The sequence below is a fragment of the Akanthomyces muscarius genome, chromosome 1 (assembly GCF_028009165.1).
Source record: "Akanthomyces muscarius strain Ve6 chromosome 1, whole genome shotgun sequence".
Lineage (NCBI taxonomy): Eukaryota > Fungi > Ascomycota > Sordariomycetes > Hypocreales > Cordycipitaceae > Akanthomyces > Akanthomyces muscarius.
In genome coordinates, this window is record NC_079241.1 from 2,820,772 (window position 1) to 2,841,125 (window position 20,354).

Consider the following 20,354-nt stretch of genomic DNA (forward strand, 5'->3'; position numbering starts at 1 on the left):
CTTCTCCCCATGGGGATGACCTTTTGCTGCCTCGTATCCGGGACGAACGACCCTGTCACATCAAGTAACACTCATTAGCGCTTCGTCTCGAATAGCAGTATTTGGTTGTCTAGGGCGATGGTGGGTGATGCCGCCTCTTGTCGCTTGGGACATAGGTTTGAACCCAGCGCTTGCGTACCGCGAAGAAATAATGTCTTCGCTATAACTTCGCTCAGTAGAGCAAATTTCATTTGGTCATTTTTGTAACTGTCTTTCTGATCTCATGCTGTATGTAGTAGTAGTACCAATGGCAGTAACAGTGAACAAACAACCTAGGGTCCAAGCTTGAAGTCTACCTGGACTGGGACAAGCCAATCTATTGAAAAATTGAAAAACTTTAGTTCCAAGAACGCATTTTAAATCTAAAACTCGTGGACCATGACAATATTAACAGTGCTAAAAGCAGTGGCGCGGACGCCTTGTGAAAAGGCGCACCACAAAGTGCTGAGCTAATCCCTGCACTGCACTGTGGGGCTGCTGCCTGCCTGCTCTTATCCCCGATCCTTTCATCCTGATGTCGATGATCATCTGAGTATGCAAATGAGTTGAGGTTGACATCCGAAATTCAACTAGCTATAATGAGCCATCCGACACAAATTGCCTCTCGTCTCCATGAGCACTCTACACCTACTGGCGGCCTGATCTAGCATCGACATCATGTCACCACCTCGTTCGCCCCATTATATCCCTGTTGGCTGCATCGGCGTCTCAAGATCTGACATCGACGTGGAGGATGCGGTATGGCAGATCAACGACTCTACCTGGAAATCTTTTGTGTGCCAAGAGAAGGCAACCACAGGCAAACCACTTGATGCGGCGCGAAACGTGGACCACGACTCGTTGCTCCAAGAGGCCTTGCTTAGGTCCGCTGCCGCAAAGGCGTGCGCGCCGCTGTTTCAGGCCCGTTGGGTGCAACTCGAATTTAGAATCTTCCCTGAATTTGATGACACGGCAGTTTTGAGAGTTTACATCCTTGCTGATGATGTCCTGAGAGGCTCTGTTAGCCGGAGTCAAGGGAGCCTATTCAAGGCTCGCGGCCGCATTCTGGGACAAGTCGATTGCTCTGCTCGAGCTTGGTCAGGAGTCGAAGCTCCTCATCCTTTCAGGAGGAGTCCTTTTGTGCTCAAGTCAACGGACAGAGACGAAACCTCGTTACTGGAACTGTTCAATAATATTCCTTCGCCAGCGCCAGACAACTCTGTCATTACCGACCCGTTCCTCAAGAAAGTCGCAGCAGACGTTCTAAAAGGCAAAATAGCTGGTCTCAAATCCGAGCTGCTTCCGTACCAAAAACGATCAATAGCACTTATGATACAGAAAGAAATGTATCCCGGCCAGGTACTTGATCCACGACTTCTACATTTACACGACCGAGATGGCCATTCTTGGTATTTGGATCCCTTCGCAGGAGGCGTCTTTAGAGACGCGAGACATTATGATGGCGTGTCCGGAGGAATTCTAGCCGAAGAGATGGGAACGGGGAAAACAATCATGTGCCTTGCGCTTCTGTTAGCCACGCGAAGCTTCCCTGCTGAAGCGCCCGAGTTCTTCTGGTCGTCCGCGACGCCGACGCGGAAATCTGTCGGGTCTCTGATGGACATGGCAGCATCGTGCGCGACTCGAAACTCGCAGCCCTGGAGAAGCTATTATGGATACACCAAAAAGAAGGACTACGACAAAACATCAATCGCTTCCGCGATCCAACGCAATCATGGTTCCTATCTCCTCCCTGGTGCGGAACCGAGAAGATGCGGGCGAGTCGGAAGCAATTATGTGCCCGTGAAGAGGAAAATTTACCTCAGCAGCACCAGCTTGGTCGTTGTTCCTAACAACTTGCTTTCACAATGGAGGCAAGAGATTAGCAAGCACACGGAAGACCTCGAGGTCCTTGTGCTGGCGAAGAACGATGCCATTCCAGCAGTTGAAGCGCTGCTAGCATACGACGTTCTCCTGTTCTCACAATCACGCTTTGAGAAGCTGTTCAAGATTGAGAACATTTCCGAGACACCCCTCGCTTCGATACACTTTAAACGCTGTATAGTCGACGAGGGCCATATTCTAGGCAATTCAAAAATGAACTCTAAAAGTTCCCTATTACGAGGTTTAGATGCGCTGCAATTCAGCTCGCGGTGGATCGTGACTGGAACACCATCTCGTGGTCTATACGGAACTGGTAACCAAGCATCTAACGATAGCACCGAAAACTCTGTGAATGGTTCTCCTGGGGAGAAGAATGTCCCGTCATTAGTGGATCGATCCTCGAGGGAACAAGAACGGAAAGATCTCGAAAAGTTGGGATCCATCGCAGCACTGTATCTGAAAGCACGTCCATGGGCCAATTCGGCTTTAGAGATTGAAGATACTCTGGCAAAGTGGACAAATTATCTCGTGCCACCAAAAAATGGACCTGGACGGGCCGGGCGCTGGGATTGCCTCAAATTGACAATCAACTCGCTCATTGTACGCCATCAGCTACACGAGGTACTTGACCAGCTGCCGCCGGTGGACGAAAAGATCGTGTTGCTTGATGGGTCTTATCAGGATATGTTATCGCTTAACATTTTTGCCATGATGATTATTTTCAACGCGGTCCAGTCGCAGCGGACTGATCAAGATTACTTCTTTCACATCAAGCAACGAAAGAGTCTTCTGCAAATCGTCCACAACCTAAAGCAATCGAGCTTCTTTGGTGGATCCTTCTTCAGCGCCGAGGAGATCGCGAAATCTGTACAGACAGCAGAAGAGTTCTTGGACAAGAAAAAGGTTGAAACGAGTGTGGAAGATGAACAACTTCTCAAAACGGCAATCAACTTTGGTCACCTCGTGCTGACAAGCACGCTCCGTGGGTTGAGTAACCGGTTCCATGAGATGCCAATCTGCGTTACCGGATTTCCTGGAGGTGCTGGAAAGCACTGGTCGTTGGACGGGGAAACAGATGACCCCGTCTGCACATCTGCCAGCATGGTTATCGCGCTACAGAAATTGCTGTATAAAACTGCTGGCAATCCCGAGGAGCTCAATTCTTTACTCAACGGCGGCTTGATTCAAGAAGGCATGCTTGAAAGAGCAAAAGCTCAAAGCGAAGCAGAATTAACCGGAACAACAAAGAAGAAGGGTCAAAAATCAGAAACCTTGGCTGGCAACACAAAGCTGGGTGACGACAGCCCCAAGAAGACTCGATCTCATGGAATCAACGGTGCAGAACCTGCGCCAGTGCTTGCCGGTGCGTCATTCTCGGCTGCCTTGGCTGAAACGAAACTCGTCTCAACGGTATCCGCGAAGCTTTCATATTTAATTAATAGCATCGTGAAGCACCAAGACGATGAAAAGATCATTATCTTCTACGAAAACGAAAATGTTGCCTGGTACCTGGCTAGCATCCTAGATGTGCTGCAAATCCAACACCTCATCTACGCCAAAGGATTGTCTGTCGAGAGAAGGGCACAATACGTGAACACATTTCAGCACATCGAGACGTTCAGGGTTCTGCTTATGGATCTTTCGCAAGCTGCCTTTGGCCTGGACATGCGGGCAGCATCGCGGGTTTATTTCATAAACCCTGTGCTGAATCCACAAGTACAAAGCCAAGCCATTGCTCGAGTGCGACGCATCAGTCAGCACAGGGAGGTCTCGGTTGAGACGCTCGTGCTCAAAGACAGCATCGATGAGGTCATCCTGGATCGCAAAGAACACATGACGCAGGCGGAGCATGGCAAAGCAAAGTCAATTCTAGATGTAACCTCGATCAACAACTGGATCAGAAATGCCAAGATTGTGCCTGTTGGAGATGCCGGCGACAGTCACGCTGCGCAGATGGCGCCGCTGGCGACACCTCTGTACGTGTTTCGCAAAGGATTCGGCCGTCTAGCCGACCCTGATGATGGCCTGATCAAATACGAACCTATTACGTCTCAGGCCGCACTGGCGCTTCGAGCTGCGACACCGCCAGCGAGCGGTCACAAACGTAGACGAGACGAAAGTGACACGCGAGTGTCTTTCAAGGCCGATGTCGGCAACACAGAAACTATGGTGTCGCGGCCCGCACGACGTGTACGATTCACAGTAGACTCGAATTCGGACTGAAGAAATGAGACGTGATGTATTATGGCGAGAATGGCTGTATGAACTTATTGATGCGCGCAAATTTGTATGAGTTTTGCATTATTTATGACGAGACAGAAACGAAATACTGTGGTTCTTGCGTCAGACCCGTTGCGGAAGGGACTAGTCGTGCTGTCTGTTGGGCTACACACGATCTAGCCATTAGCTAATAATTACCGTTAGTCTTTTCGTCCAGCAGAACTGAGGGACGAATAGATTTGGCTCTGTTTTTTCGGTTGGCCCACAGCTTGAAGTCGAGCTGGAGATTGTCGGGTTGGCTGGCCTCCACAAGCGGCGACGCGGGCCAAATGTTGGTGCCCCGCGATTGCGAAATAAAATCTACCCCGCCAAAATTTTCTCTCGCCCGTGCCGCTTCTCTTGCTTCTCTCTCTGTTGCGCAATTACCTTTATTTTCTTAGCTCCAGTCTAGGAAAATCATCACCCTCATCATGGCCGGTGCTCAAAAGATTGCGATTGTCTCCGTCTACGACAAGACGGGCCTTCTGGATCTTGCCAAGGGTCTGGTTGCTCAGAATGTCCGGATCCTCGCCTCTGGCGGCACCTCGCGCATGATTCGCGAGTCTGGCTTCCCCGTCGAGTATGTCCTCTTGGCACCTGGCAGTTATCGAAGAAGCTTTACGGCGGCCGTTCAAAAGCTAACACAAATTACAGGGACGTTTCTGCCATCACCAAGGCTCCCGAAATGCTTGGCGGTCGTGTCAAGACCCTCCACCCTTCTGTCCACGCCGGTATTCTCGCACGCGACCTCGAGTCGGACGAAAAGGACCTCGCCGACCAGAACATCAACAAGGTCGACTATGTTGTCTGCAATCTGTACCCCTTCAAGGAGACTGTGGCCAAGGTCAACGTCAGCATCCCCGAGGCCGTCGAGGAGGTCGACATTGGCGGCGTCACGCTCATCCGTGCCGCGGCCAAGAACCACAAGCGCGTTACCATCCTCTCGGACCCCAACGACTACGCCGGCTTCCTCAAGGAGCTCGAGCAGGGCGAAATCACCGAGGCGAGCCGCAACGGCTACGCCCTCAAGGCCTTTGAGCACACGGCTGACTACGACACTGCCATCTCCGACTTCTTCCGCAAAGAGTACGCCGGCAACGGCGACCAGTACCTGCCGCTCCGCTACGGCGCCAACCCGCATCAGAAGCCCGCCGCCGCCTTCACGACGGACGGCAAGCTGCCCTTTAAGACTCTGAGCGGCGCCCCCGGCTACATTAACCTGCTCGACGCGCTCAACGCCTGGCCTCTCGTCAAGGAGCTCAAGGCCGCCACCGGCAAGCCCGCGGCTGCCAGCTTCAAGCACGTCTCGCCGGCCGGCGCCGCCATCGGTCTACCCCTCAGCGAGGACGAGCGCAAGGTCTACATGGTCGCCGACATTCCCGGCATCGAGACGTCCGGCCTGGCCCAGGCTTACGCCCGCGCCCGCGGCGCCGACCGCATGAGCAGCTTCGGCGACGTCATTGCCCTCTCCGACATTGTCGACGTGCCCACTGCGAGCATCATCTCCAAGGAGGTCTCCGACGGCGTCATCGCGCCCGGCTACGAGGACGCCGCGCTCGAGCTCCTCAAGAAGAAGAAGGGCGGCAAGTACCTCGTCCTGCAGATTGACCCCGACTACAACCCAGGCCCGACCGAGACGCGCACCGTCTACGGCATCAACCTGCAGCAGCACCGCAACGACGTTGAGATTTCGGCCGCCAAAAGCTTCAACTCGATCCTCACCCCCAAGGACGGCGCGCCGCTACCCGAGAACGCCGCGCGCGACCTCGCCATCGCTACCATCACGCTCAAGTACACGCAGAGCAACTCGGTCTGCTACGCCTTCAACGGCCAGGTCATCGGCCTCGGCGCGGGTCAGCAGTCCCGCATCCACTGCACCCGCCTCGCCGGCGACAAGGCTGACAACTGGTGGATGCGCTTCCACAGCCGCGTGCTGGGCATCAAGTGGAAGAAGGGCGCCAAGCGGCCCGACAAGTCCAACGCCATCGACCTGCTCGTCAGTGGCCAGCTCCCCAAGGACGGCGCCGAGCGCGAGGCCTTCGAGGCCATCTTTGAGGAGGTCCCTGCTGCGTTTACCGCGGAGGAGCGCGAGGCTTGGATGAAGCAGCTGACTGGTGTTTCCGTCTCCAGCGACGCTTTCGTACGTTGGCCCTCCTTTAACGTCGTTTCAGCGTCTTTACTAACTCGGACTTTTTTCTAGTTCCCCTTTATCGACAACGTCTTCCGCGCTGCCCGCTCAGGCGTCAAGTATATTGCCGCTCCTACCGGCAGCCAGAACGACTCTGCCGTCTTCCAGACTGCCGAATCGCTGGGCATCACGTTTGTGGAGCAGAGCATCCGCCTCTTCCACCACTAAATGGCTGCATTTTATTGGGATGGGAATGATTGCGAAGAAGTGATGTGTGCAAAATTAGACTACGTAAAATGAGCAAATTGGGCAGAATGAGTAAAAGGGAAAAGAAGGAGAAGAGGCTTTGGCTGCAACTGTTTACTTGAAAAGTGCAAGGCAGCTTTCTGCAGCTGCAGGCATCGATATCCCAGCAGGAAAGAATAAGCCGACCAAAACGGACTGGATATGATCAAACAATAGGTTCTCAGCGTAGCTGAAGAAATGATGAATTAACTTTGACTTTCCTTGTTGCTGTTCCCTGTTCTGCTATTGCGTGCTGACAGAACTACGGTGTCGCAGCGGCACCAGCTTCCGTCGCTGTGCGTGGCAATGTTTCAGCCCCTTGGAAACCTGGTATGCCAAACACATATATCGACTTTTTTTTATTGTCAATCTTCTCTGACAAAAAAACGACCCGGGGTGCGACGGAATATTTAACAGCTTTGAGACACGGCAGCGCAAACACTGGGAGTCGAGGGCGTTTGCCCGGGGAGACGACGCAAGGGAGAATTGCTGTTGACTCCATCTGGCCCTCTGCACAAAGGGCAGCAACGCACTGGATTGTGCTAGCCTATAGTTTGCCATTTTAGCTTCAATGGTTCGTCGGCGTAAAGTAGACACAAGACAAACAAAAAAAAAATTAGTGTCAGCCTTTGTCTCTTGTAGCTGGCAACGGTGGCGGCCACGGTTTACTTCGTCGAGATGGCCAAAACCGAGCCCGTTGCCGCTGTATTCTGGAGGGTATCTTGATTGCACCCGGCTTCATTGTCCACAATTGTCGCCTTGGCTAGTTCTTTCCAAGCATCTTCTTTGATCCGAGCTACGAGATGCAGAATTTGCGGCTGCAGCACATCCTCTTGCCCCCGGCCGCCCAATTAGGCAATCCCTGCCCCTTGATGTCTCTGCGCCGTCCCGTTCCCTGGCGACGGGAGAGCATGCTCGCACACCAACGGCCGCTGCTCCTTTTGTGCATTTTTTTTTCTTTTCTTTTCTTTTCTTTTCTTTTTTTCTTTTGCCCATGGTTCCCTTTAACGCCATGATTTTGGCAGCGAGTATCCTTGGCCGCATAGCGTCATCGTATCGAAATGCTGCATACCGCAATGTCTGTGCGAGAAACATGGTATTCTGGTCATGGCAAGCTTTGAAGCGCCAAGATAAATTGCGCGGGCTGATTATGTGGCGCTCTAAAGCCCATCACTACCGGTACCAGGACCCTGGGATTTGTGCCCATCTGTGCCATCCTTGTCTGTGGGTGAGGCAGCCCCTGTCGTGGGCATTTGCCAAGCAAAGATCGGCTCTGGCAGCCAAGTAGCCAAGCGGGCAAGGAACCCAACTGAATGAAATAAAATAAAAGAATGAGGCAGTGTAAAGTAAAGAAAACCAACTCTAAAGAAAAAGCACAAGTCAAAACTCAACATGAGCTTGAGTTGAGCTACGACATGAGGCCCTCTCTTTTCGACACAGCCCCTATCTTGCCTAACTCTCCTAGTCCAGGAATAAAACCCAAGGGTTCGCGCGCAAGACTAAACTGCCAATACCGATTCCGCCCATTCCTGGTCTGATCTAATGACCCCTCCGGCGGCTCCATATCCCACGTCACTGCCCCCCCTCTGGAGATGAAAGCAGGGGAAACAAAGGAGAAAGAAGCGGCCGCCCCCTCATCAGTTCCGCTGGAATCTCAGCCACCAATACCCAGAGAATAATGAAACCGCCCATCGCTATTATATACCCCTCCGATCTTTGACCGCGTGGGAAACAAACCGCTCGTGCCTCTGCCTCTGGTATGTATTGAACGGCAAGTAGAAAGCTGAACTGGACAGTTCTGTTGAGTTACCCACCAGCGGTGCCCGTCTTGTAAAAGGCGCAAGTGTCTTGGGGCCAAGGTTTGCCAATTATTAGTTTGCCGGTACTCAATTGACTTTCTACGGTGACTCTACCCGCGTTCTGGTCCGATGGTTTATTCTTAGGGGCTTGGGGCGTCCAACCTCCAGTTAGTTTGCCGCCCGCACAACCATCGCCCGCCTCTCCCCCGCGAAAAGGTGTCAAATTGCCCTGGCGACTGTCTCGTCTCTTCTCTTTTGGCACACGCGAGGAACGCAATGAAACCTATAGATTGTAGCCCTTTTTCATTCGTGTACATTGGCTAGCTGAACGATTAGACATCCCTCATTCTCCTCTTAACCAGTGGTTTCCCCCTCGGGCCTTCAACCCTCCTCCCCCCTGCGACGCAGTAATTTCCCCTTTCATCACTGGACGCAAACCACCACAACCACGTGTAGCAGGTAGGCAAAGTCTTCTTTTACATGGGAGAAGGACTGTATTTGTTCTCTACAGACAGACTGTTGGCCTTTTTTTCCTTTCAATTCCTTCTCCTTCTTTCTCTTTATTATAGTCGAGTTCTAGTTCAATTACCAATCTACAAGAGTTTGGCTTTTACTACGACAAGGACAACCGCAGCAAAGAAAGATTGGAGCCCATCGAATCTATCAACAACAAGACGCCTCGACCACCCCAAGTCCTCGATTCTTGTTATTAGAGGTCGAAACCCCGGAACAGAGGAGCCACATCTCGGTGAAATCACACATTCGGACCACACTTTACGGAGCACTTTTCTACCAAGCTTGCTGCTCAGCTGGCCACTTGCCACCCATTTATCCTAGTCGACGGCAAACTACAACTTTGAACCCTGCTTCCGCCCGCCCACCCCAGCGCCTGCAAAATGAGCCCGACGCTGGCAGTGAGGCCCATGCACCCGCCAGCATTCGAGACGATCCCAGAGCTCGCCCCGGTCCTCGAGTACACCAGCGCCGGCGCTAACACGACCAATAATTACAATACAACCTCGCCGTCTTCCTCCTTTCCCAGAGGAGGCAGCACGTCGTCGTCGTCGTCGTCTTCATTACATCCCCAACCTACCCTTGAATATACACCTCTTGGGAGAGTCATCCCAAGACGTTCCTTTACAGCGCCGTCGCCGTCTACTGCAGTTACGCGGTCGCAGCTCCCGCCGCTCAACACTGCGCTGCCGCCGCCCATCGCGGCCTATCCCATGTACCCGGGTCTGCAGACGACCCCGAGCAGCAGCACATCTAAATCGACGTCAACCAGCATGTCTTCCACAACCACCGCCATCATGAGCCGCAGAGGCCAGGAGCCAAAAGCCCTGAACCGTCCGCGCAAGATATCTACATCGCACGCGCGCGACAGCTCCTCAGCGTCGGCACGATCATCGTCCTCTGAGACGTCGCAGCAGCAGCAGCAGCAGGGCATGTACTCGACAACCCAGCAGCAGCAGCTGTACCAGCAACAGCAGCAATACCGAACACAGTACCAATCCCCAGCGTCTGCTGCTTCGCCCACGTCCACGGTCCCGCGGGCCAAGCGGAAGCAGTCCCTCGGCCGCGCTCCCGACGAACTCTTTGGCACGCTGCCCGGCGAGGTGCTCGAGGTCATCCTCGAGTGCCTCAAGGAGCTGCACCTCGACCCGCGGAGCACCGCCACCAGCTGCGCGACGTGCTGGACGCGCGACCTGTGCAGCCTGAGCCTCGCCTCGCGGGCGTGGTCCCGCTCCGCCCGCCTGTCGCTGTACCAGGACGTGCAGATTCTCGGCGACGACTCGGCCGCGCACCGCAAGCGCTTCAAGATGGCACAGGGCTGCCGCATGACGCTCCTCCGACGCACGCTGCGATCCAACCACCGTCTGGCGGCGACGGTCCGCTCGCTCCGCCTCCCGACGCCCGTCGGCGAGACGTGCGAGACGACGCCGAGCAAGGCCGCCGGAGGACTGTCCCCCAGAGAAGTGTACGAGAACCGCGTGGCGTCGCTCGTCATGGCCTGTCCGAACCTGGAGGTCCTCGCGGGCCCGCTGGCCACGCATGATCATGACGCGTTTAGCCGCATCACGCACGCCCTGTCCACGCGGACCAAGCTCAAGACTATGAACTGGCGCATCGCGGCAGCCGACGCGAGCACCTCGTCTGGCGGCGGCGGCGGCGCAGGAGGCTCGTCGCGCGACCCGGCCCGCCCTGGCTCCTCGTCGTGCGGAAGCAGCAGCGTCTTCTCCTCGGCGCTCGCGTCCATGCTGCCGCCGCCCCTCGACGCCGCGCAGGAGACTCGCTTCCTCGGGCACCACCGCGCGTGGGCCGCCCTCGCCAGCCTGTCCGTCCACTGCCAGCCGGGCGCGTCGCTCGCGCCCGCCACGCTGCTCCAGCGCACGCTCACCTGCCTCCCGTCGCTGCAGCACCTGCACCTGAGCTGCGTGCCCGCCAACGCCTTCGCCGACGCCTCCCTCCTCGCGCTGCCCGCGCTGCGCTCCCTCACGCTCTCGCACGTGCCGGGCATCAGCTCCCGCGGGCTGTCGGCGTTTGCGACGCGCCCAAACAGCCGGTGCCTGCGCAGCCTGCAGCTGCGGCACACGCCGCTGACGTCGCTGCCCGCGCTTGCGCGGCTCCTCTCGCACCTGCCCTGCCTGACGTCGTTTGCCCTCGTGCAGGACTTTGCGCCGCTCATGCCCAGCGACGACGACGCGTTCGCGCTGTGGATGATGCCGTACCTCGCCAGCCGCACCGTGACGCGCCTGCACTGGGACGTCGTGGCGCGGCAGCAGCACCGCCGCGGCGGCGGGTCCAGCGACGCAGACGACATCCTCGCGCGCAGCATCGCGGCCGGCGGGTTCCCTGCGCTGCGCACCCTCCGCGCGCCCAACGACCCCGACGGCCTGTTCCAGCAGCTCTGCCGCCCGCTCGAGGCCATTGCCTCGTCGGCGGACCGCATCTGGGCCAACGGCGGGCGCTGCGGCAGCAGCCACAGTCGCGGCGCGAGCACCGGCAGCGGCGGCGGCGGTTTCGCGGGACTGAGCAAGCTTGGCGGCGGTGGCGGCGGCTTGCCCAAGTCAGCGACGGCGGCGTCGCTGCCGAGCTCCTCCTTTGCGGCCGCCCCGCCGCCCCACGGCACCGATCTCCGCGCCGCTCGTATCGCGGCGCAGGCCCGCCTCGACGACGCGCGGCCGCGCTTCCGCTTCCAGGTGCAGGTGCGCTCCGAGGAGGGCCACCTGGTCGACGAGTTCGGCCTCGGCGGCTTCGTCGGCACCGTCGGCAGCCCCATCGACTACTGGCTGCACCCCGACCTGGGCTCGTCCGACGCGGCCGGCGGCCTCGTCGACGTGCCCGACCTCGCGGCGCCCGGGGGCGAGGCCCTCCTCGTGGATGACGACGACGACAGCGGCGGCGGCGGTGGCAGGAGCGTCAGCGGCTGCACCGGGAGCTGGAACTGGCGCGAGGGCGTCGTGGCCGACAAGAGGGAAAAGGAAAAGTGGTGGCACACGGAGCGTGGGCGGTGGATTCGCCCGCGCCTCGACTGAACCACCTCCAAGGATTGCTGTGGGTGCAACAGTTGAATACGAAAAAGAAAAGGAGATTGAGAAGGGGTCACCGACAGAGCAATACGAACATCGCTTGCCTTGTTTGGTATGGATCAAAAACTGCATGACGCATATTTCCTACTTGTCATTATTAGCCAAAATCGCACAAGATACCATTTTCCAGTTTTATTTATTAGCACATTTTAGCAATAGCTCATAATAGACAGCACTGATGGCTGTTGTTTCATCCATATTTAGCTCATTCATGTGACACGAGACTATATCAGCAAATGCTATGGGTGGAGATCAATGCCTCTTAAATTCGTTTCCGCTATATTAAATCGAAATTGCACGATTAAAAATGCTTCCTACCGCGCCGGGCGAAAGCGCCAATATGCTACGCTGTATATTCTTTAAGATGGAAAAAAAATGCCAGAAAAGTAAAAATAAATCGTATCCAAATGTGTGGCGGTCATGGACTAGAAAAAGAACCCCTTCTTCTTAGAGGGCTTCTTCTCCTTCTCCTTTTCCTTTTCCTTCTGCTTCCCCTTGTTCTTATCATCGGTCCCTCCGGCAAGAATATCATCAAATGTGGTTCCAGAAGTTGGTGCTATCGTTGTTGGTGTGCCGGTTCTCGGCGTACTCATGCCGACGAGGTTAGAGCCAGAAATGCTGCGGCTTCCCATGAAAGCGCTGGGGGGCCGCGGGCCAAGTGAACTACTTCTTTGGTGTGGGCCAAATACGCTGGTTGGCGGGTCCATTGGGACAGGCTCCAGGCCGATGACAATGCTGGAGCGGAATGCACTGCTTGCACGACCACGACCCGGCGACAGGTTGCGTGGACGAACCGCCAGTGGAGGCGTCCCCAAAGGCGGCGAAGGTGTGCTGGGACCAACGATTGGAGGTGGACTTCCGATGACGCCGTCGCCGCCCTCAAAAATGGCTCGCGGCGGCTCCAGGGGCGACATAATCGGCTCTGGAGGTGGCTGATCTGCCCCGTCTAGCCCCTCCCATTGCTTGGCTGCAAGCCAGCAGTGGCTGCGGTGATACGTGGCTTCGACACTGTACATGACAGCGTCGGTGGAGAGCTCAACCAAGCCACCACCGCCGGCTACCTCGTACCACTGCTTGCGGACCTGCCCGTCTACCGCCCATGGCGGTTGTCCCATGGGCGGCTGGCACAAGAAGTACTCCGTTCCCTCCGTATGCTTGAGGCCTGGCGCATCAACAACCAACATGGGAAGCGACTGAAGAACGGCATACAGGAAGATCCAGTAGCCAATTCGCTGATCGATAATGTCTTGCTTCATTTTGCCCTTGGCTTCTCGACTTTCGAATTCTTTGAATTGGTCGAGGAACGGTAGCTTTATGCCGTTGGTGTCGTAGTTGTAGGCCTTGTTCAAGATGAGAAGCAGCTCGTGCTCTTTGAGTTTCTTGTCAAACTTGGCTTGATCCTTCGCAGACAAGCTGGAATACGTCTCGTGGATAGCTTGAACCGTCGGTAGCTGAGGCAAGTCGAATGGAATCGGCGGCAGGACAGGTGGCCTGGATCGATCGTATTCGGACATGATGTTGCGAATGGCTGATCTGGTAATCTTTTCAGGGTCTGATGACAGCTCCGGCATGTGGTCAATGACTCTCGATGTCAAGTCGGTTCTATCCACAAGCAAGTCGTACAGAGCACACATGTCCGAGTAGAGCATCTTCAATACCAGCCGATTCAAGCCACTCTCCATGAAAGGATTCTTCTTGCTGCTAGCTTTGGGAGGCCAGCTGCCAAATGTAGATTTGTAGTAACTGAGCATGAATGATCGCATCTTGGTGAACGAGTTTCGCCAGACTTTGAATCGAATATTCTTCATCTCAGAAATCGAAGTCGAGTTGGCAGTGCCGGCAAATATTGATGGGAATTCGAACTGCTCGAGGTGGTCGTTGACATTATGCTGACGGTTGACCAGGTCAATGTGCGCGCGTTCGAGACGCTGCCGAGTGAGCGGCGAGATCTTGTCAAATAAAGAAAGGCGAAGATCGATGATGGCGGAATATTTGCCCGCAGCATGAGCAAATGCTTCATTGTACAGGTCCACATTTCTCATGCGCTCGCCCAAGATGAGAGCCTCGATAGTCTTTTCACGGCTGTGTCTGCAATCAGAGAGGCCCAGGAAGTCGGAGTAGAAGCTGAAGCTCAGGTCAACAGCATTTCCGAAGCCTGTGCCATCAATTCCAGTGAAGCTGTACTCTTCCAAGAGTTCTGCAATCTCCAAAAAGGCCATGAATACGGTTGGACGCGATTTGGTACCGACAAGAGGTTGGCCAGTCAGGAATGCAAACAGGTTGCGGATAGCAATCAGGCGGTCGAGTTCATTATCGCCACCCTCACCGGGTGCGACCAGATGTGTCGAAGCTGAAGGACGCGCCACCGGCAAGTAGAGTTTCAGTTCACTAGAGAAGTCCTCGGATTGACCCGTGGGTGGTGAGTGAATGCGACTAGCATCATCGACAGACAAGCTATCTCTGCCACCAAAGCTCCTTGAACGGGGTTGCCCAACCGCTGAGAAGGGTTCTGAAGCCAGCAGTTCGTTGAAGAGATAAGATGAGCTGATGGTGAACTCGGGGACTTTGAAGCTTGGCCCGCAACCGCTCCCTCTGGGATACAGATAAACGAGCACATGGCCATTTTCATTCCATAATTCCGGGACCTAGAAGGTCAAAATTAGTATGCTGGCTTATCTTGCTTATTGCGGGAGACTTTACCTTTTCCGCATTTTTCAGGAAGGTGGGGTTGTATTCAGATGTGTTTTCATCAGTCATTATCCAAGCCTGCATCTTGGCATTGGGCGAGGAGACCTCAATAGAATTTGATCTTGATCGCCCACCAGGCATCCAACTCTTCCGAAGGCGGCCTCTGTTTGGGCTTTGATTTGTGCGCTTTGGCGAGGGTCCTCGCGAGGAAGGTCGAGGGATAGGAGGCGGCGGCATGGAAGGCGGTGCGCCAATCTCGGTCACTGAGAGCGTAGGATGCGACGAGACACTTCGGCCTCTCAGATCAGATAGGGGCATAGTTGAACTGGATCTGAGGCCAGGTACTGCGATGGAGGGGCCAGCCTGGTATGAGTTTGCACGAGGCCGCTTTGGGCTGCCCGAGTTCTTACGCAGCTTGCGTGGCCCACGAAGATCGCCGGCTCCCTCGTCGGGAGAGCCATCTCGCGAAGCGGGCTTCTGCGGTGCGATTTCTTGCAGGGGGGGAAGTTGAGCCTCGTAGCTAGACTGAGCAATAGAGCTTGTTGCGCTAGCTATTTGAGGCTGTTCATCGATACCCAGGGCGCTGTGCGGAATCTCGGTTCGGAGGATGGGCATGGTGGCGCTCTGGGGCAGCATATTGTTGTTGCTGAAGAGAAAGGCGTCCACAGAGAGGGGAGGTGGCGATGTGCTTCGCTCGGAGCCGGTGTTGGCAGTTGTATCGAGAGGGTCTATGGGCGGCGAGTGCTTCGAATCGTACTCTTTGTATGGTGGAGGAGGCGGAGTTTCGGTGGGTGAGAGTTTGCCGGGCTCAGGGAGACCAACTGGCTTTCGTCGAATGCTGGCCGAGGACAAATCTGTTGCTGATGATGAAGATGTGAGCATGGGGAGTAAAGAAGAGAGGCGCTCGCCCCATTTCCGAGATTTGTTCTTGGCAGTGTGTCTGGGAGGCGATGGCGGTAGCGGTGCTTTGGGGAAGTCGTATTTTATAGGTTTCACAGCATGGCTCGTTCGTCTGGGCGAGCCACTGTTCTGGGTTGGGAAGAAGTCGTAGCTGGGTCTGCGACGCTGAGGCGATCTCGTTGGACTTTCGGATTCGGTGGGCGAGGGAGGCAGTTGTTGTTGTTTGGCGGGAGAAAGAGAAAGAGAAAGAGAAGAAGGGAGCATGTCCGCTCGTAAAGACTTACTTGAGGTCATGATGGGCGACTATGACCAAGCCTATACGCTGCAGTAAAACATGTAGCAAAAGGGCTCAAGCGAAATGATGGGATAAAGAAGAAGAGTTCGGAGAGAGCAAGATTTCCTAAAGAAAAAGAAAAGAGACACGGAAAATAGGTCAGACACGGAGCATAACTGGCAGCAATAGACGGGGGGGCAGTGCTGGACTGGATTGATCGACAGGCATGCGACTCCAAGAATGCTGCACCTGGATGCCACAGCGGCCAACCACAAAATCGACTAGCGTCAGGGCAGTTGGACCGGGCCAAAGCAAGGTCGGCGGACCCAAGACGGAATTGAGTCGGGCGTGTGGCAAATGGGCCAAGCAAGCACACGAGGAGCTTCCGTCATACGCTGCGTATATTCGTACCAGTACGCGCACAGCAGCAGTGCCGGTGCAGCCCGCGGCCGCTAAATCGGGACACGGTACGGGTGGCCGGCAACAGAAGGGGCGGGGAGGGGGCTCGCTCTCAGGCACACAACAGACGTACAAGAGTCGATAAAAATGCTGCGCTTTCGTGTTCAACGGTGGTGCTGCATCGCCGGCAGACGGGTTGGCTTTGGAGACGGTGGGGACGCGATGACGTTTGGCGGTAGGGAGACTTGGGAGTGGGAGGTACCGGTACCAGTAGTCGTCGAGAAAGGAGGAGAGGAGAGCGTGTCTCAGAGCTAGGCGATGGATAAAAGGGGGCAAAGATGGATCAAAAAGGTCGATTTGGGACGAAGCAAAAAAAGGATGCAGAAGAAAAGGTAGATGCAGGAGGCAAGGATCGCTGCTGAGGCCGGGCGTGTTTCTTTTTGTGTCACTTTGTTTGGCCCGTTTGGTTTGGTTTGGTTTGCCAGCTGGCAGGGCAGAGAAATACTGGTACTGCTAATTAACAAGGTCGGTAGCCGTGAGACCTGTTTGCCTGCCAGCGGGCAGTGACAGTTGGCAGCCACACTTATTAATTACGGTGAGGTGAGGTATTGCTCTCAGTCAGCCTCACCCGCAAGCCTCGAATAAGCCTCATTTTCTGCAAGAAACCGCGACGCCAACACAGGTTGGGCATGGACGCACGCTCTTTGAGGCATCCCTCTGCTGGAGCCATTTCCTGGGCATGGCTGGGGCTCTGGCGCCTGTCTGGGCCGCTTGCCTGGGCTATTAGTACGGACATCGTTAGCTGCTCACTGCTGGGGACCGCCGGCCGCTCATCGTCGCCTCTTCTGGCTAATATGATGGGGAGTAGGGCCTGGCAATTCCCACGTCAAAACAGGGATTCAATCTTGTTTCTCTGCAAGACCCCTGAACATTGAAGCTTTCCATTACTCAACAATTCTTCTCTCTGCCGTCGACGCCAACTATTGCTTAGCTACCAAGCTACTAGCACTGATAGCGCGCCAAACGGCGCCCCTTGAGGGAGACGACGCATCCGCATCTACCAGTACCATCTACCACAGGGCAACTCTGCGCGGGAAATTGACGTGTTTCACAGTGGCCCAAATAGTCGACATTGCGCAAGCAAACCCCCATTGTCAATTTTCTCCTCGACCAGCACGTGTGGGCTCTTCGACGCCCAAGCCACTGTTTCTATCCACGCCCGCTGGGCCCATGAGTTCATCCTGGCTTACTGAGTCGCTGAAGGCAGACTGGCACGGCACTGGTACAACAAAGGGTCCAGAACCTGATGATGCGACGTCACGGCTAGCATTTGGCATGCCAGGTACGCCCACATGGTGCGCCCACTGCTCAACGGGTCCCATCTGTAGACCGACACGAGTTTAAAAAAAGAACCCGGCCGACCCGCGCCCACAACACAGCTCCAGTAACCTGTGGGCGCCGACCGTCACCTGTGGATGCCGGCAGTGCAGCAAGGCGAAACTTAAGGGAACGGCCTGTGTCATGAGACTCGCCGACCCTACCGAGCGCATTTCGTCAGGTTCAGGTTTCGAGGTGCATCGGTGCTTAAATAGAGATGCTACCTTGTTCTGTTTACACTGGCCCTTGGGGATGCCCACCCGAGGAATCTGCAGCCAGGTTTAAACTTTGAGGCTGCGTAACTGTTGCCCCGCAGCGCCCCAGACAGGCATGCGCTTATTTTTTGAATATAATAGGGTATGGCGACGGATTCCAACGTTTCTTTCTTGGTGATGCCTGTCGGCAAGCGCCCAGCTTTTGGGAGCCAAGTTGCCAAGTTACAAAAGGAGCACCGTGCCCGACTTTGGGCACCGGACGAACAGTATCAAAGATGGAAAAAGAGGACCATGAACAATTGTTACACCAAGTCTCAGGCTACGTAATGCCGGGGTTTGGTGGGTCACAGACAGCGGCTCAACCGCCGAGGAGCGGCTGGCTGTGGTAATCGACACATCGGTTACAGCCTCACCCGTGAGAAAAAATGCCCACGAGAGATGAAGCACTCACGGTGTCAAGCAAGCTGAGCATATCTGCAGGCTGTGATTGCCACGATTGCAAACTGGTCTGCATATATCATCGAGTACGTCACTACTAGGCCAGTCAGCCTCAAAATAATAAGCTGGAACTTGTGCGCGCTTCGGACTTGATTGATCTCCGAAGTCAGCAACCATCGTAATTGATTCCAAACCACCGTCCAACGACCTTGTATATGGATGAATGAACCTGTGATTTTTTCATCTTGCAACACCAACATTTTTTCACGGCTTAACAACATCGTTTCGCGTCAACCGATATATCAGTAAAATGACCATCTCTGAAATAGGCCTCCTGCGGCTCAAGCCAACCGCATCGCTCGAGGACCCTGACATTCAAAGACGACTCAAAGACATCAAGTCTCATTTGAGCAGCTTCACGGGCCATCAGTTCTCCTACTTTCGACAGCTCGAGGATCCATCCCTTTTGTACCTCCTCGGTCAGTGGGAGTCGCTCGAGTCGCACTACAAAGGCATGCACGGCTCCGAGGAGTGGAAAAAGGGCGTCATGGAAATGTCAAACTACTTTGACTTTCAGTGGATGGCGCATTACGACTTTCAGCTCGACAGCCTGGAGCCGCCTGCCGACGATGACGACGACGCTGGTGTCTTGGAGGTGCACAGGTTTCTCATGAAGACGGGCTCGAGGGCCGAGTTTGACAAGCACGCGAAAGCCGTCTCAGCGGAGTCGACTGGAGAAAAGGGAAATGCCTTAGGCGGCTGGAAGGCGGATTCGAAAGAGGGCAGCGAAGAGTATGCTGTGGTTTTGGTGGTAGAGGATGCGCAGAAGAGGTCGACCCTGAGTGAACGCTACGATGGTCTTGAGCAACTTGCAGACAGTGCCAACAGGCATTTGATTCGCAAATTTATTTAGCTGCATACTGTTTAGGTTCCTGGAGTCTCTTTCCATGGAAGTTTCATGAATTTTATTTACATTTGCACTCCCAAACAATACACAGACCCCACGTCAATGAGGTCGCGCTCTCCACGCCACCCTGTACCATGTAGTCCCAACATTATAATTCAAGCAAGAACAGTACTTGTGGCGACAATGCTTTAAATTCTGGCAGCTTGCCATATCGGACCATCGAAATCAAGTCACTGCGGCAAACCTCGCAGTTGCCCCACGCCATGTCACGCCCATCGTGAACTTTGGCGTGAACTCTGCGGCGAGCTAACCTATACTAAATTCACCCGCTTACGCCTCATTTCTTCTTCGGACATTTGCATGACCGAAGACCGGATTCACGACGACAACTACAAGGTTATATAGCAGACCCAAGACCAAGTCAATCAACAATCCATCATCATTCCGTTTCCGTTACAATCTACCTTTGCCTTCCCAACATGTTTGACCACGTCGCGCTCTCCGTCCCGCAGGACAAGTACCCCGCCGTCGTTGCCTTTTACATGGCAGCTCTCGCGCCGCTCGGCTACGAGAAGCTCATCTCCATGTTTGATGACAAGCTCGTCGCTCTGGGGGACAAGAACAGCCCCATGGCCAATAAGGCGGATTTCTGGCTCTCGGGCATGGCCGAGTCTGTGGTGGAAAAGAACTATGCGCATTATGCCTTCGCGGCAGATGGTAAGTCAGACTCCCGGCCAAGACCTTTTTTTTTTTTTTTTTTTTTTTTTGCCTACAAAAGCTTTCTTCAGTTTTGACTGACACTGATGGGATTCCAGATCGCAGCAAAGTCGATGTGTTTTACACCAAGGCTTTGGAAGCCGGCGGCAAGGACAACGGAGCGCCGGGCCCTCGCCCACAGTTTGGTCCTCACTACTATGCCGCGTTTCTGATTGACCCGATGGGCAATAATGTCGAGGTTGTGTGCCGGAAGGAGGAATGAGAAGTTGTGCAGTTATTGGAGCATGGGAGTTGGTCGATTGAGGATTGCGTTGCTCAAAATGGGCCGGCATGGATGCACGGCGATGTCATGGCGTTGGGTGAGGGCGGATTCATGATGTGAAATGAGCAAATGCAATAATGTGAACAAGGTTGGTTGCTCAACTTGTTCTCCTACAAAAGTCTCTATAGAGGAAATTGGCCACGGGATTGTGTCATGG

The 20,354-nt window shown here is 54.8% G+C and overlaps 7 protein-coding genes across 7 annotated transcripts; 5 read left to right on the plus strand and 2 right to left on the minus strand.

Annotated features, from left to right (window-relative positions):
- Window positions 1–696: 696 nt before the first annotated feature.
- On the plus strand, window positions 697–4,122 carry LMH87_005929 (uncharacterized protein; the record flags this gene model as incomplete). The annotated part of the gene is made up of 1 exon (XM_056203736.1): window positions 697–4,122. The coding sequence occupies one exon, from the start codon at window positions 697–699 to the stop codon at window positions 4,120–4,122; it is 3,426 nt and encodes a 1,141-aa protein (XP_056059163.1).
- A 467-nt stretch (window positions 4,123–4,589) lies between these two features.
- LMH87_005930 (uncharacterized protein) lies at window positions 4,590–6,514 on the plus strand (the record flags this gene model as incomplete). The annotated part of the gene is made up of 3 exons (XM_056203737.1): window positions 4,590–4,738; window positions 4,813–6,298; window positions 6,359–6,514. The coding sequence occupies 3 exons, from the start codon at window positions 4,590–4,592 to the stop codon at window positions 6,512–6,514; spliced, it is 1,791 nt and encodes a 596-aa protein (XP_056059164.1).
- A 2,752-nt stretch (window positions 6,515–9,266) lies between these two features.
- Window positions 9,267–11,906, plus strand: LMH87_005931 (uncharacterized protein; the record flags this gene model as incomplete). Its single annotated transcript, XM_056203738.1, has 1 exon — window positions 9,267–11,906. One exon carries the CDS (start codon window positions 9,267–9,269, stop codon window positions 11,904–11,906), a length of 2,640 nt encoding a protein of 879 aa, XP_056059165.1.
- A 479-nt stretch (window positions 11,907–12,385) lies between these two features.
- LMH87_005932 (uncharacterized protein) lies at window positions 12,386–15,842 on the minus strand (the record flags this gene model as incomplete). The annotated part of the gene is made up of 3 exons (XM_056203740.1): window positions 12,386–14,605; window positions 14,661–15,508; window positions 15,833–15,842. The coding sequence occupies 3 exons, from the start codon at window positions 15,840–15,842 to the stop codon at window positions 12,386–12,388; spliced, it is 3,078 nt and encodes a 1,025-aa protein (XP_056059166.1).
- Window positions 15,843–15,863: 21 nt separating this feature from the next.
- On the minus strand, window positions 15,864–17,017 carry LMH87_005933 (uncharacterized protein; the record flags this gene model as incomplete). The annotated part of the gene is made up of 3 exons (XM_056203741.1): window positions 15,864–15,948; window positions 16,355–16,532; window positions 16,921–17,017. The coding sequence occupies 3 exons, from the start codon at window positions 17,015–17,017 to the stop codon at window positions 15,864–15,866; spliced, it is 360 nt and encodes a 119-aa protein (XP_056059167.1).
- A 1,544-nt stretch (window positions 17,018–18,561) lies between these two features.
- Window positions 18,562–19,164, plus strand: LMH87_005934 (uncharacterized protein; the record flags this gene model as incomplete). Its single annotated transcript, XM_056203742.1, has 1 exon — window positions 18,562–19,164. One exon carries the CDS (start codon window positions 18,562–18,564, stop codon window positions 19,162–19,164), a length of 603 nt encoding a protein of 200 aa, XP_056059168.1.
- A 473-nt stretch (window positions 19,165–19,637) lies between these two features.
- On the plus strand, window positions 19,638–20,137 carry LMH87_005935 (uncharacterized protein; the record flags this gene model as incomplete). Its single annotated transcript, XM_056203743.1, has 2 exons — window positions 19,638–19,875; window positions 19,974–20,137. 2 exons carry the CDS (start codon window positions 19,638–19,640, stop codon window positions 20,135–20,137), a joined length of 402 nt encoding a protein of 133 aa, XP_056059169.1.
- Window positions 20,138–20,354: the final 217 nt, after the last annotated feature.